At 38.3% G+C, this 13318-nt stretch overlaps 3 protein-coding genes and 1 long non-coding RNA gene across 5 annotated transcripts in view; 2 read left to right on the forward strand and 2 right to left on the reverse strand.

Moving 5' to 3' along the window:
• The first annotated feature begins 113 nt into the window (after positions 1–113).
• On the forward strand, positions 114–5606 carry LOC122867146 (leucine-rich repeat-containing protein 17). 2 transcript variants are annotated; one of them, XM_044177520.1, is made up of 2 exons: positions 114–1793; positions 2803–5606. In XM_044177520.1, the coding sequence occupies exons 1-2, from the start codon at positions 1497–1499 to the stop codon at positions 3571–3573; spliced, it is 1068 nt and encodes a 355-aa protein (XP_044033455.1). In that variant the 5' UTR covers positions 114–1496; the 3' UTR covers positions 3574–5606. The 2 variants fall into 2 exon arrangements, with proteins under 2 accessions (XP_044033455.1, XP_044033456.1); XM_044177521.1 differs by having other exon boundaries at positions 2902–5606.
• tmem101 (transmembrane protein 101) lies at positions 5444–8865 on the reverse strand. Its single transcript, XM_044177523.1, has 4 exons — positions 8669–8865; positions 7413–7593; positions 6651–6797; positions 5444–6134 (listed from the first exon to the last, which is right to left on the reverse strand). Exons 1-4 carry the CDS (start codon positions 8812–8814, stop codon positions 5826–5828), a joined length of 783 nt encoding a protein of 260 aa, XP_044033458.1. The 5' UTR covers positions 8815–8865; the 3' UTR covers positions 5444–5825.
• Positions 8866–9819: 954 nt separating this feature from the next.
• LOC122867825 overlaps positions 9820–13318 on the reverse strand; it is a 39289-nt gene continuing 35790 nt past the window's right edge. Inside the window, exon 4 of the long non-coding RNA XR_006375995.1 lies at positions 9820–11933. This is a non-coding gene — a long non-coding RNA (uncharacterized LOC122867825). The remainder of the gene's footprint in view (positions 11934–13318) is intronic.
• Positions 11868–12968, forward strand: gngt2b (guanine nucleotide binding protein (G protein), gamma transducing activity polypeptide 2b). Its single transcript, XM_044179100.1, has 3 exons — positions 11868–12017; positions 12238–12326; positions 12595–12968. The coding sequence occupies exons 2-3, from the start codon at positions 12243–12245 to the stop codon at positions 12721–12723; spliced, it is 213 nt and encodes a 70-aa protein (XP_044035035.1). The 5' UTR covers positions 11868–12017; positions 12238–12242; the 3' UTR covers positions 12724–12968.

Genomic DNA, 13318 nt, shown 5'->3' on the forward strand with positions numbered 1-13318 from the left:
AGGGCTCATGAATAATGATTTATTTAACAGATTATGCAATCACTTTCTTGGTTTTAATAATGGGAATCACTGGAAATGTGTCAACTGTAGGACATATAAGGGTAAAATACTAAGCTTGCATATTTGTGGTTTGCTTGAAAACTCAACGTGACCATCATAGTTGTCCTTAACTGTCCTCAGGGTGACGGACCAGGCTGCCACACTGTCCACGTTTTTGAGCAGATCAGGTTTTTATGGACAATACTCAAGTTTATTTTCAGGGATTGTTTGGTAGCCGGATTGTGATGCATCCATGTAATTACAGGGACTTGAAGCTGTCACTGTTTCAAATTAATTATTTAAATGTTTTAAGCCTCTGGTTTCTCTAAAGCTGCTTGATGACCTTTACTGCTGTCCTCTGGGCAACAAAGAGCACTTAACAGTAAATCAGTGGTATGAAATCTTTATTAAAATATGTAGTTTACAAAGTTAAGTGAATACTGCTAATGCAGCTGGACTCGTTTGAAAAATACTTCAGAAGGGCAGTGATTTCTATGCTTTTGGGTAGAAATACTGCTCAATTTCAGGTATTATTTCATTATTTTCATTATCAATTCATCTTCAGATTATTTTCTGGATTAATCGGTTTGGTCTGTAAAATGTTAGAAAATAGTGAAAAATGCCTGTTGCATTTCCCCAAAGCTCAAATTGACTAAATCGAATGTCTTCTTTTGTCTGACAAATGGTACAAACCCACAAAATATTTTGTTTATTTTTGTAGAAGACAAAGAAAACCAATATTGACATTTGAAAAGCTGTTACCACAGAATTTTGCTTAGAAAATGTTCCATTAGTAGCGCTCTCTCTCTCTCTGTGTATATATATATATATATATATATATATATATATATATCAAATATGCGCAGTGATTATTTTTACCCAATGATCCACAGTGCTGAGATAATACTTTAGATAAGACATCTTGTGCTGTTTTTACCTTGTGAGTGGTGAAGCCTATATTATTGATATCATTTTGAATTGAAGATACTCATTTAATTTTGAGGTCATAGTCTCTATATTGGGACAGACTTGAATTAAAACCAATGTCATCTTTACCATAATTGGTAACAAGATGATTCCCTCACCAACTCAAATATTTAGTTATGAAAAATCCATATATAATCTTACGTAATGTGATGCGGAAATACTAAGATAAAGTAACTGCTTTCATTTAAAAAAAAGCCTCATGTCAAAATACAGTAGCAGATGTGAATCCTTATTTTTGGTAAGGGTCCAAAGCAGACCAGGTTTGTTCCACAGATATGGTTATGTTTTGAGATTATCTGTTTAAGCCCATAAACCCTCTCTAATCAGGAATATTCAATGTCTGCTCATAGAGAATTTACTGAAATGAAATGGTTCTTTTCGTTTCTACATGTATTGCTCTGAGGGAAATGCATACAAGAGGGTAACCGTGCCTTTCAGCAGGAGTGATGAGACCCTGATCTAAACAAAAGATGCCTGCCGGTGGCTGCACGATGCTCTGTGTGACGCCTCTGCTGCCTCTTCTTCTGAACACAGTGTTGGGCTTCAAGCTGTGTCCCAGCCACTGCCTGTGCTACGAATCCTCTGACTTGGTGGACTGCCGGAATCGTGGTCTGGTCCGGGTCCCTCCCAGTGTCCCCCACGGCACCTGGCTGCTGGACTTGAGTGGGAACAAGCTGACTGAGGTACGCACTGGATCCTTCATGGGGCTGTGGTCACTCAAGATCCTCCTGATGTCCAAGAATAGCATCCAAAGTCTGCAGCCACAGGTACCACAAATAGGAACTGTGCATTTAATTGTATTGTGTAAATTCTGCATTTAATACTTTGATTTAGAGCAGTGGTGTTCAGATCCATTACTTAAGTAAAAGTAATAAAACCACAGTGCAAAATACTCCATTACAAGTAAAAATCCTGCATTCTGAACTATTATTTTGAGCTGAATGTACTTTAAATATCAAAAGTAAAAGTACTCATTATGCAAAAGAAATGGCCTGTGTAAGTGTTACATTACTATATATCTTATCATTTAATCATTATTACTGGTGCATTAATGTGAAAGCAGTATTTAAATGTTGCAGCTTGTGGAGGTGAAACTAATTTATACTTATAATAATACTTTATGTACCAGTAGTTTAATCTAAAAAAGGCACCATACTTTATATTTAAGTTGATCATTGTATGTGAAATCTTAATGTACAAAGTAACTATTAACTAAAGCTGTGAATTAGGGCTGCAACTAATGATTCAAAAAATGCCTGCACATGTTCTCAGATCCCAAAGTGACATCTTCAAATTGCTCCAAAAGCAGCAAATCATCCCAAGTGAGAAGCTAAAATGAGCAAATGTTTTTGCTTGATGAATCGATTATCAAAATTGCAGTTTATTTTTTTGTTGACTGACTAATCGATTCATTGTTTCAGCTCTACTTTGATATAAATGCAGTGGAGTACAAAGTACACAGAAAATTGATATATTTTACATATATTTTATTGTAAATTTCGATTTTATATTTATGATTCTTGACTTTTGCAGTACGTGTTTGTGACCGTTATGCACCAAAATACCAAGGCAGATTCCTTGGCTGTAAAAAACTACTTGGCAGTAAACCGATTCCTGAAATGTAGAAGTAGTATATAATAGTAATAATCAAGTCAAGTGCAAGTTCCTCAAAATTGTACTTGAATAATGTTCTTAGTTACATTCCAGCACTGTTTTTGACACATTTCAAATCTGCAGGTCAGAGTGATGCCTAATTTCTTTCCTAATTCATTTCAGTCTCTGTCATCGCTGCAGTTTCTGGAGAGGCTGGACTTGAGTTTTAACCAGCTACGTTTGCTCCCTCTGGGCTTCTCTCACAGTCTGTCCTCCCTCCAGGAGCTCCGGCTGGACCACAACCTGCTGCAGTACCTGGACTCTACTTCACTGGTTGATTTTGAAAACCTGAGGAGACTGGACCTCAGTTACAACCGCATCCGGGCGATGGATGTCAGGGCTTTCGGCAGCCTGTCTCGACTGAGCCTCCTCAACCTGGAAGGAAACGGGCTGTATGTGCTTCAAGATGGTCTGTTGTGCAGGCAGCAAAGCCTGGAGGTGCTGCTGCTCAGCCACAACAACATCTCAGTGATCGAGACAGAAGCTCTGGCTCCTTTGCGGAGTCTGACTCTGCTGAGTCTCCAGGGAAACCAGCTGAAGCACATCAGGTTTAAGACCTTCCTGAAGCTCCAGACCACCACCACCCACCTTCAGATGTCCTCCAACCCCTGGATCTGTGACTGTGAGCTGCAGCGCGTCTTCAGCAAGATCCAGCATGTTCGACATCTGCGCGTGTTGGACTACAAGGACATCGTCTGTCATGCTCCTGCTCAGCAAGCCGGGAGCTCCCTGGCATCACTCGACAGCCAGCTGTGTATTGCTGAGACAGCATCAGTGCTCGTCATCACCATCACTGTGATGCTCGCTGTGATCGGTGCCCTGGTCAAAGCAGAGTACAACCGCAAGAACAAACAAACTGTAAGTGATACAGAGTCAGAGAGGCAAGAAAAATGATGTGTTTCAGTCATGACCAGGTATTCTGGGACTGAGGTGTGGACTGGTATTGGATGCCGTTGCATAATAGGTTGTAGTCAACCACACAATATCATGTTTCAATCAGCCCTTAGACCACATGGTCTGACTGTACCTTTAAAGCTTTCTTTGAATTACCTTAATTTCCTACTACGACTGGTATGGCAGCCACTGTTGCAGAGATGAGGGAAAAGATAAGAAGTACAGAATAACCCTTTAGAACCTTAGGAGAGAACGTTAAGGGGATAAATGATTCATAGTTTTTCACCTTTATCTTAAATCTTCATAAATTTGTAAAGCAACAGTCGCCCAATATTAATTTTGAATATTTGGAAAGGCCTTCACTACACCACATCATGTCTAAATTAAAAATAGGACCCTGACTTTTCTGTCTACAGTATGTATGCTGCAGGAGTGCCCGCTTAGCAGCTCAGAAACTGATTTCTATAAATGTGGGTGTGGTGGGTAGTACAGGTTACTGGGAATACGTTTTCAAACATTTTTGAAATTCCCACCACCAGCTGACATCTCTAAAACATGTCTAGATACGTCTCCGTCTCTTCTAAATTTGTCCTTGAGCATTTGGAGAACTGGTTGTATTCCAAAATCTGATCTTTCTTGTAGGTGCTGACCTTATTAGACTGTAAGAGCTGAACCACACTCAATGCTAACCTGTTACATATTTTTATTTTTGGCTGTGAAATAATACAAGCGATGTGAATGTTCACACCATCATGGTCGCCTCATTACTGGTCATTCATTCTGATACTAGCAGTGGACATTTTGCTGAACTTGTAGCCACTTTTTTTATTACAACAATGGTCAAAAACCAAACTGATGTAACAAAAGAGCTCGCAGACAGAAATAAAAACCAATCTGACAGGCTTAAGGTAGTTCAGATAGATTAAAATCTACATTGAAACTGTAATAGCAAAAGTGTAACAACTGCATAAATAAGATAATTCTGACTTGCCAATGTTCATGCAATAAGCCTGGGGAATTTGCAAATGTACTATATTACCAACTTAGTAATATTTTGGCTCAAGAGAAAAATTAAAGCTCAACGGTGAAGTGTCTCCTTTAGTTGCAAATCTACACTCAGTTGCCAGTTTCTTAAAAACGAATATCATCTACAGTAATACAACAGTCCATGAAGGTTATAATGTTCCGTTTTTGTTCAAACTGTTAAAGAGAGGTGTTGATTATACTGTATGGTCATGTCGGAAGCTGCAGTTTGTAGTGTTGTTGAATTGTATTGTTTTATACTGACAGGCGTTTTTAATATTTGTCTACCACATTTATATCAATGAGGGTAGACTAAATAACAGAATGTACAGTCAGCGTAACACAACATAGTTCAACAGCACCACAAACTACAGCCTCCAAAATGACCATTATGTTGACTCAACACCTCTCTAAAACAGTTTGAGCAAAAACGGAACATTAAAACCGTCATGAAGGTAGGATTTATTGCAGGGCTGTTGTATTAGACGGCATTAGTTTTAGTTAAAACTAAACTGGCAACTGATTTACAAATTCAATTTATGAGGCATCAGTTATATTCAGCCTTTCAGTTGAGGTGGTCATAGATATCAAAATTAAACAACACTGCAATATAATTACAGATCAAAATACTCAAACATGGATAATAATCTTCAGCATTTTTGTGCACCATCATGTGACTTAATGGCGTTATTTCATATAAAATGTGAACAGTACTTACACAAAAGATTAAAAAGCTGTGCTTATTAAATTTAATGAAATTCACATGAATAAATAAAAAGAACACAAGTGTTTATTACCAAATGGCTATAACTGTAGCCCGCCCGGTTCATAGACAACACCATATAAGTTTAAATTTTAAGTTTCCCTTTATTTATAAAATATTTAAACTATAGTGTAAAACATTAGTATCATTACTCATACAGTATCAATACTCATCTCATCTTTTAGAGCATAACAAGAGACAAAAATGTAAACATGAATCTGAATAAATTATTCAATCGAAAAAGGAAGCTCGTGTTTTTTCTTTTTTTTTTTGCAAAAGCAAAGATACCAACTGGAGGGCAAAGACAATCGACGCTGCTTACATCCAACAGTCTAAGCTTGGATCCTGAGAGGTCACTGAGCGACTGCAGTTTGGAGTACAAAGTCGGGCTTTGACGTAAAGGCCAACAATCTCATCCTGCGCAGACACCTCGGTCTGTAAAAGTTGTCTGTGAGAGCCCAAGGGTTCAACCGTCAGTAGCCAGGATCAGCACAGCGCCGAAGATGCCCACGTTATGTCCTATCAGCTTCATCTGGTTCCAGAACTCCACCTTGCGAGTGTGGTGCCAGTAGCCCAGGTTGCCGTCAATGAGCAGGATCACCAGAGGAAGGATGGTGGCCAGGATCTGCGCGGCCAGGCGGATGTAGCAGCCAGAGAGGAAGGCCAGAGCCAGCACCCCAAACAGCACCTCCAGCAGCATCAGAGTGATCTCTCCTCCCACGATGTGGTTCAGATAGGCCTGCTGGTCCTCTTTGCTGTGCTGGAGCGAGTACACCTAGGGGGGGGAAAGTGGTACTGCGTTATTTAAAATGACACTAAAAACAGGCTTTGGTTTGTACACAACTCTGTTGTAAAGAAAGTATTATAGGTAAGAATCCAAACTAAAAAGCCTTTAATTTAGCTTGTTAAGACAAAGGATGCAACTAATTATTTTCATTATTAATTAATCTACCTATTACTTTCTTGATTAATAAAACAATCTATCATCTGTAAAATGTCAGACAATAATAACAAATGAGCTTCAGTTTCTCTGAGCCCAAGTGGACGTCTTTAAATGTCTTGTTTTGTCTGAGCAAAACCTAAAGATATTCTATCTGCAATGATATAAAAGCAGAAAAAAGCAGCATTTGACAATTTGGATAAGAGTTTCAGTCAGTTAATAAATGTATCCTGTGACTGCTCTGTTCTTGTTCAGACAACCGTATTGGTCTCATTTTGGCTGTGAAGTGTCATCATTTCTTACTGAGCCCGTCCACATACAAATAATGAATAAAATTGACACGGGTCTTACCATGCAGATGAGGTAGACCCCCAGGAAAACTTGTCCAGTAGACTGCAGGGACCTGCTGCGAGGTTTCTGTCTGTACACCTCCCCAGCCCCACTGGCCAGAATCAGGAAGCCTCCAATAATCGCCAGTGCTCTGGAATACATTCGTACCTGCAGGGCAAAAACGTTCAGGCTGTAATAACCTAAGCAAGTTTCTACTACAATGTCAATCCCTGATAAATCAAATTCTACTTTCAGACTTCTAGTGGTGGCCCAGATCCATTTTTCCCCCTCATGTGTGACAAAGATCTGTTTTTAATATTTCAACACGAATCTGGGCCACTTTCATATGTGCTTCTAAATCTGATTCATATCCGACCTCTGTCTGAACAGAGGAATTCAGCAGGTAAATATTGCTTCATTGCAAACAAAAACAAAACCACAAGTGCTTGTTTAAAAGCACAGTAAAAAAGATGGCTGTTTTGAAGAGTTCAAGGCAGTTGCAATGTCAATGCAAAGAGCCTTAAAGATTAACCTCTAAAGAAAGAATCATAATTATCAAGGAAATTTCTATAAGTCTTGTCTCATTTTAATTTTAGCTCATATAAAGAAGGAAACATAATAGGAAGTAAATATTACTACCATTTTTACTGTTAAAATGTGCTGCCCCATTTTGTATTCATGTCATATTTTATTTGTGGAAACATTATGTTGTACGTGATGATCGTGTTATCATCACGTGTAACAGAACAGCAGCTTTGTTACTGTAAACCAGAGGTGACTCACCTTAAGCCAGTCCCCATAGTACACCTGTTCTCCAACATACGATGCGTACGTGCTGACGGCCAGTTGTATGGCAGCGGCCATTGCAAACCACCTCCTCTTCACCCCAAATGACATGAAGCTGGCACAGAGCACTGCAGCCCCCATGTCCACATACAGGTATGGTACATGGATGTCTGGCTTCCTGGAGATGACAATGAATCAAAAGAGCTTTAAATCAAACTCAGTGGATTGTTGCTTTATTTTTAATTATCTGTTGTATATTGTTAGTCTCATACTTTATCGCATGTAATATTATAGAGTACGGTCTAGACTTCTACAGGAAAAGTGCAACGAGATCACTTCTGTTATGAATTGGCGCTATATATAAATAAAATTTTAAAAATTTAATATGTGTGAATGTATATATTATTGTGTATTGTAGAGAGGTAGCCAGAACACAATGCACTGGAATACTTCTGCAGCACTGACAATAAACTTGTACTTGTTTTGCACTAAAACTATTTAAACTACTCAGCACCTGGACCAGATAGCTGTGTGTGCTGTCACACTGACATTTGATTTTTTCTCACCACATTAACCAGTGGTGTAGAATGGAGAACTGCAAGCAACTATTCACATTAATGACGCTGTAACCAGCACATGAAATCAATTACAAATTACCCATGAATTAATAATCAAAATAAATTAAAACAGGTTTATTGTAAGGTAACCCTTTCAGCACAACGCCAATTACAATATTCTTGCTTTAAAAGGAAAAGGCTGGACACATTTTTCCTTGAAGTTGCTATAATTGCAGGATAATTCAGAGGGGTGTGGTTGTCTAAATTTGACCAACCACAGATAATACACGCCCAGTTTACATAAGAGATTAAAACCATGATTATCAGAAAAAATTACAGCCTATCCCTTGTCTGACTTAAAATTACAGACTAGGCAAAATACCACTTGTCATTTTAATTTAAACAACTCCATATGGCTGCAACTTTCTGACTGAGGTTTTGTCTAACTGCTGAAATACAACTCCTGTTAGCTAGCTGGCAGGCTTAACATTACACCTTCAAAAATATGATAAAGTAGGCTAGCACACATGTTGTCCATAGTACTTAACGTTACAGCTGCTCAACTATATACTGCTTCAATAATTATCTTGATAACGAATGATGTATTTGTTCAAGTCTGACGCTGAGTTAGATTGCCGTTAGCTCGTTAGCTAAAGTTAGCTTTTTCACAGTGCACTATTCACCTACTCTTTTTACCTTTTTGAGTCCGCTCGTTCAGCAAACAGCATCAACATGCTGAAGCAGTTCCAAAATCCGAACCGGGTTAAAATAAACGCTCCTAGCTGGCTGAGAAATCTTAATGTCTGTTTCCTACTGGGAGCTGCCATTGTTGCAGTGCTCATCTATCCGCCTACGCCACTGCAGGTACTCAAAGGACTTCCGGCCAAAATACACACGTGTGTCGAAATAAAAGTACATATCTTTCTACTGTAGAGAAAGTATCTTTAATTTAAACGCCGATGCTCTTATTATGAAAAAAGTTTATGTTCTAGCGCAAAGACGTCCTCCTATTGGCTGACAGATCCAAGTGGGCGGGACAGTCTCGTTCATTGGAGTAGGAGAAAAGCTAAAAAGGTTCGACACCGCCACCTACAGGAGAAAGTAGATCATCACAGAAGTCTAAAGGTCATCGGAGGAAAATGTGCCTGTGGCTGCTACTTAACCTTATTATTTTCTAGCAGGTAATTAAGTACAGGTTTAACGGCCCTATTCTGCTCCGAAAGCTCAGAAAGATTTGACCGCAGAAATTGTGTGTAATGCTTGGCAAGAACTACTCAAACATCCATGCTGAGTTCAGTGCTTTTGCTGCTAGTAAGGATTATTTTCATTATTGACTAATCTGTTGTTTATTTTTTTCGTGATTCTTCAATTAATCTAGTCTGTAAGAAAATAAAGAAAAATGCTCATAACCAGAGTGGCCAGGTCTTTAGAAACACTGATGTCAAGAGTCCAAAGTACCCCAGTGTAACCCCCTGCACCCACCCAAAGACATTTTTGAATGGCCACCAAAAAAGTCTGTTACATTTTCTTTTTCCACAATTTCTGTATTAATGTAACTGTTAATTCAACTGACATATTACATTTATTAACAGCAACTTTTATTGCCATTGATCATTGCCAATGCTTTTTCAAAGCCTTCCACACAATGCCAGGAATATAATTCTGGTGGAAAAATTCAAATCTTGTTGTTTTCATTTATGTTTTTGCCCTAAAACAGTCAATTGAGAATACTGAGTCTAAAATATCCCACTAATAGTTATAACTATTAATAAATAATGATAATTATTAGTTTATAAAGAATTCATGTAATTTTATAATTTGTATATTTATTATTTATTTTATTGGTTTATTCAACAGGTACAGTGAACATTAATATATATGTAAATCTGCCAGAGTTAGTCAAAAGACTATTTTTCAGCTGAAGTCCTTGGACAGATTTTACAAAGAATACAAGATTAATATTACAAAAGTTATTATAATAATTTTTAAGCATGCAGATTAATAATAAAAAAAGAAGTGAGGACAAATGTTAGTAAAAACATCATACAGGATACCATACTGCTACATTATCAAGTACTAAGTAAAACCTGCAACACAGAAGCACATAATACAAGACATGCAAATGGGAAATATTAATGCTAATAGAATATATGCACTATTTTTTTTTACGTTTTCCCTGAAACAATACTACAGTGTCCTAAATGGAAGCTAGTTCCCAGAGTCCAAGGAGACATCTTCACATTGCTTGTTTTGTCCAGATATTCAATTTACAATAATATAATCTATAGATATAATATATAGATGGGATAAACATTTAATAACAACATTTTAGAGGCTGGAACCTGGAGTATGTTTGGTATTTTTGCTGATAAATGACTTAAACAATTAATCAGTTACCAAAATTATCGTTGATTATTTGTCTGTTGATCAACTGATTCATTATTTCAGCACTAATGTTAACTCCTTAAAATCTCTTAAGAAACATTAAAAGAAGCCCCCACACTCATCAGGTGCTCAGTGACACATGAGGCCTTCATAATGAGCCGGAGCGTCTCCACACTGCTGCTGACCCACAGTGACGTGTCTCAGGTTAATCTTGAGTAGATGAGACTAACCCAGATCCTGAAAATGGCTTAGTGTGAGTCCTGATGAAGGTTTAGTTTGTCATGTCTCCGATAAAATGTCAGCTGAAGGAGTAGTGGGACTATAGGAGTTTCACAGAGCAATACATTTGCATAAAACCTTTAACTTTATCTAAAGAAACGTTAGTTTGAATGGATAAAGTTATGTACTTCACACTGAACACCCTCAGGTTTTTCTGTTTCTATTAACAAGCCATTTTGATGCTGTCAGCCCAACAACCCACCATCCATCCATTAACTGCTTATCCTGTGCAGGGTCGCAGGGGGCTGGATGCTGGAGCCTATCCCTGGTTACATTGGGTGAGAGGTGGGGTACACCTTGGACAGATCGCCAGTCTATCACAGGACTAACATATACATATATACATATATAGACAGACAACCATTCACACTCTCATTTACATCTCCAGTTCACCTATCCTGAATGTGTTTCGACTGTGGGAGGAAATCCACGCGCAGACACAGGGAGAAAACACAAACTCCACACAAAAAAGGCCCAAAAAAAGGCCAGTGGATTTAAACTCAGGAACTTCTATTTGTGAGGCGACAGCGCTTACCAACAAACTGCCCACAAGAAATGACAAAGCTTGAGCTCAATATATATTTCCAAGCCCTGGTTGTTAACAGGAACAAGGCAGAGTCTATAAAGAGACATTGAGCAAAAACGTATCAATTTATTCACAAATTATATGACATATTAAGTGGCTGTAGCCTTTTACATGTCCACAATTTGTTTATTAGAATGACGTTGCAAGACTTAGAGCAACTGATTGGATCAACTGCAAGATTAAAGTATATAATCAAATCAGGGGTGAAGACTTCCTTCCTCTCTTACCACACATGTACACCTTTATAGCTAATATTCTTTTTTCACTTGGTTGACATACTAAAGCCAAAATCAAAATGCTGCTGGTTACCAGTGTAAAAATTTGTTAAATGTATGGATTAGCTACTGGTATAATATTTAAAATAACAGTGAAAAGTCATTGAGAAGCATGTTAAGCCCACCACAGCGTATACGGTATGCATTTTGGTATGTGTACCACAGTTTACAGTTAGTAACAGGTGATGTGATGTTCACACGTCTATCGTTTCGATTTCAGTGTCTCACTTTCTCCACCATGTCGTCTGCAGATCTGTGTTCTCTTCTCTTCCTCCTTCGTGTTGAGGGGTCATGGCTTCTGGTTGTTTAATCTCATCACAGGGGATTGGTGACATCAGGTCCAATCCTGTGCCGACCTCTCCCAAAAGCCCGAAGCAGGGATCAGCAGGGATGAAGAGCAGTGGGACAGCACGGATCAGTCAGTGTGAAGAAGCAACTGCACAAGAGGAAGGCAAACAGTCCATGAGCTCTTAGGAGCCAACACAATTTTCTGATTGTTGGGGATCCCACCATTCAACAGGTAAAGACTGATGACTGAGACATTTGTCTATGCTGGATTTACATTTATTTTGTCAATGGAGTGTTTTTGAAACAGAAAGATTAGAAGAAAAGTAGCAATATGAGAATTATCTAAAAAAAAAAAAATGAGGTTATAGCACTTTGACAAGAAAATCACGAGAGTACACTTTTAGGCATTTGTTGTGACATTTTAACATTTTGATCTTTATGTCCTCTTACAGCCAGGATGGCTCGGGATATGTCAGATAAGGAAATCTTGAAAATGGAGCTGGAACAGTTGAAGAAGGAAGTCAGCACACCTAGGACACCAGTAAGTAAATTACCTCTTCTTGAAAAAAAAAAAACAGAATGTCATCTTTTCTTGCCATCAATTGTGAACAATCTGTCCAATATTATCTTTATTTTATCTACCAAAAGCGTCTTGTATTATAACAATGTGGAAAACAATTAGGGGAGATAAATGCTTAATGAATCCGTAGCATGCAAGTTTAAATTGTCCGTTTCCATCTTTATGTCTGTGAAAAGACAAGTTATTTTGTTAAGCTTACATATGTTTTCATCTGTCCTCTGAACAACAGGTGGGTGCAAACTGTGCAGAAACGGTCGCTTTGGTTGAAGAACTGGCGCCAAATGATCCGCTGATTAAGGGCGTTCCAGATGACAAGAACCCCTACAAGGGAGAAAAGGGAGGCTGTATAATAACATAGCATATACACATCTAGGGAAAAGTCACAACGTTTTTTATGAGAGCCGGTCACATTGCTGTAATGTTCCTGTAGAATTCTTGTGGATAAAATGTACAGTAGTAAGAAAACTGAGATCTGTAATGGTATTGCTACCAGGAGAGAGACCCTTTTCCATCACTGGATTACTGTATGTACCTGTTGATATGAAAATGTTTCTTTGTCAATTTGTAATTAAATGCAAATAGCTGTACAAAGCTTTGACCTGACCTGGCTACTCTCATTATTGATATACATTAGAATATCTCACTTTTATTGCCCTCCTATTGCACTTTCATCTCATTATATCATATTAGTTAATATTCAATAGGGTTGACTGCATATTGTTTGGTGTCCCACATCTCTGACTGTAAATCAGCACAAGTCAACATGACATTCGCCTGTGTCACAAAGCAGGGCAAAGTCACAGGAGTTGTGCAGCTACTGCTTAGTCTAATTCTTAATAGGATTTCTTTGCTGCGGCACAGTCGGTCACACAGGCCTGTTGACACAGAGCTGCTTCCTGTATCAAAGTCTTTAAGCTTATTCCAGCGGCTTCATCCTGGCTTCCATGTCGAGC

Source organism: Siniperca chuatsi, linkage group LG20 (genome assembly GCF_020085105.1).
Source record: "Siniperca chuatsi isolate FFG_IHB_CAS linkage group LG20, ASM2008510v1, whole genome shotgun sequence".
NCBI classification, from domain to species: domain Eukaryota; kingdom Metazoa; phylum Chordata; class Actinopteri; order Centrarchiformes; family Sinipercidae; genus Siniperca; species Siniperca chuatsi.

Bases quoted from the DNA above. Each gene is read 5' to 3' on its own strand.
- gngt2b (XM_044179100.1), top strand. From the start codon at position 12,243: ATGGCTCGGGATATGTCAGATAAGGAAATCTTGAAAATGGAGCTGGAA. The intron at 12,327-12,594 runs GTAAGTAAATTA...TCTGAACAACAG, and splicing joins TCAGCACACCTAGGACACCA to GTGGGTGCAAACTGTGCAGA.
- tmem101 (XM_044177523.1), bottom strand. From the start codon at position 8,814: ATGAGCACTGCAACAATGGCAGCTCCCAGTAGGAAACAGACATTAAGA. The intron at 6,798-7,412 runs GTGAGTCACCTC...TTTGCCCTGCAG, and splicing joins ACTATGGGGACTGGCTTAAG to GTACGAATGTATTCCAGAGC. The intron at 6,135-6,650 runs GTAAGACCCGTG...TCCCCCCCCTAG, and splicing joins GGGTCTACCTCATCTGCATG to GTGTACTCGCTCCAGCACAG.
- LOC122867146 (XM_044177520.1), top strand. From the start codon at position 1,497: ATGCCTGCCGGTGGCTGCACGATGCTCTGTGTGACGCCTCTGCTGCCT. The intron at 1,794-2,802 runs GTACCACAAATA...AATTCATTTCAG, and splicing joins TCCAAAGTCTGCAGCCACAG to TCTCTGTCATCGCTGCAGTT.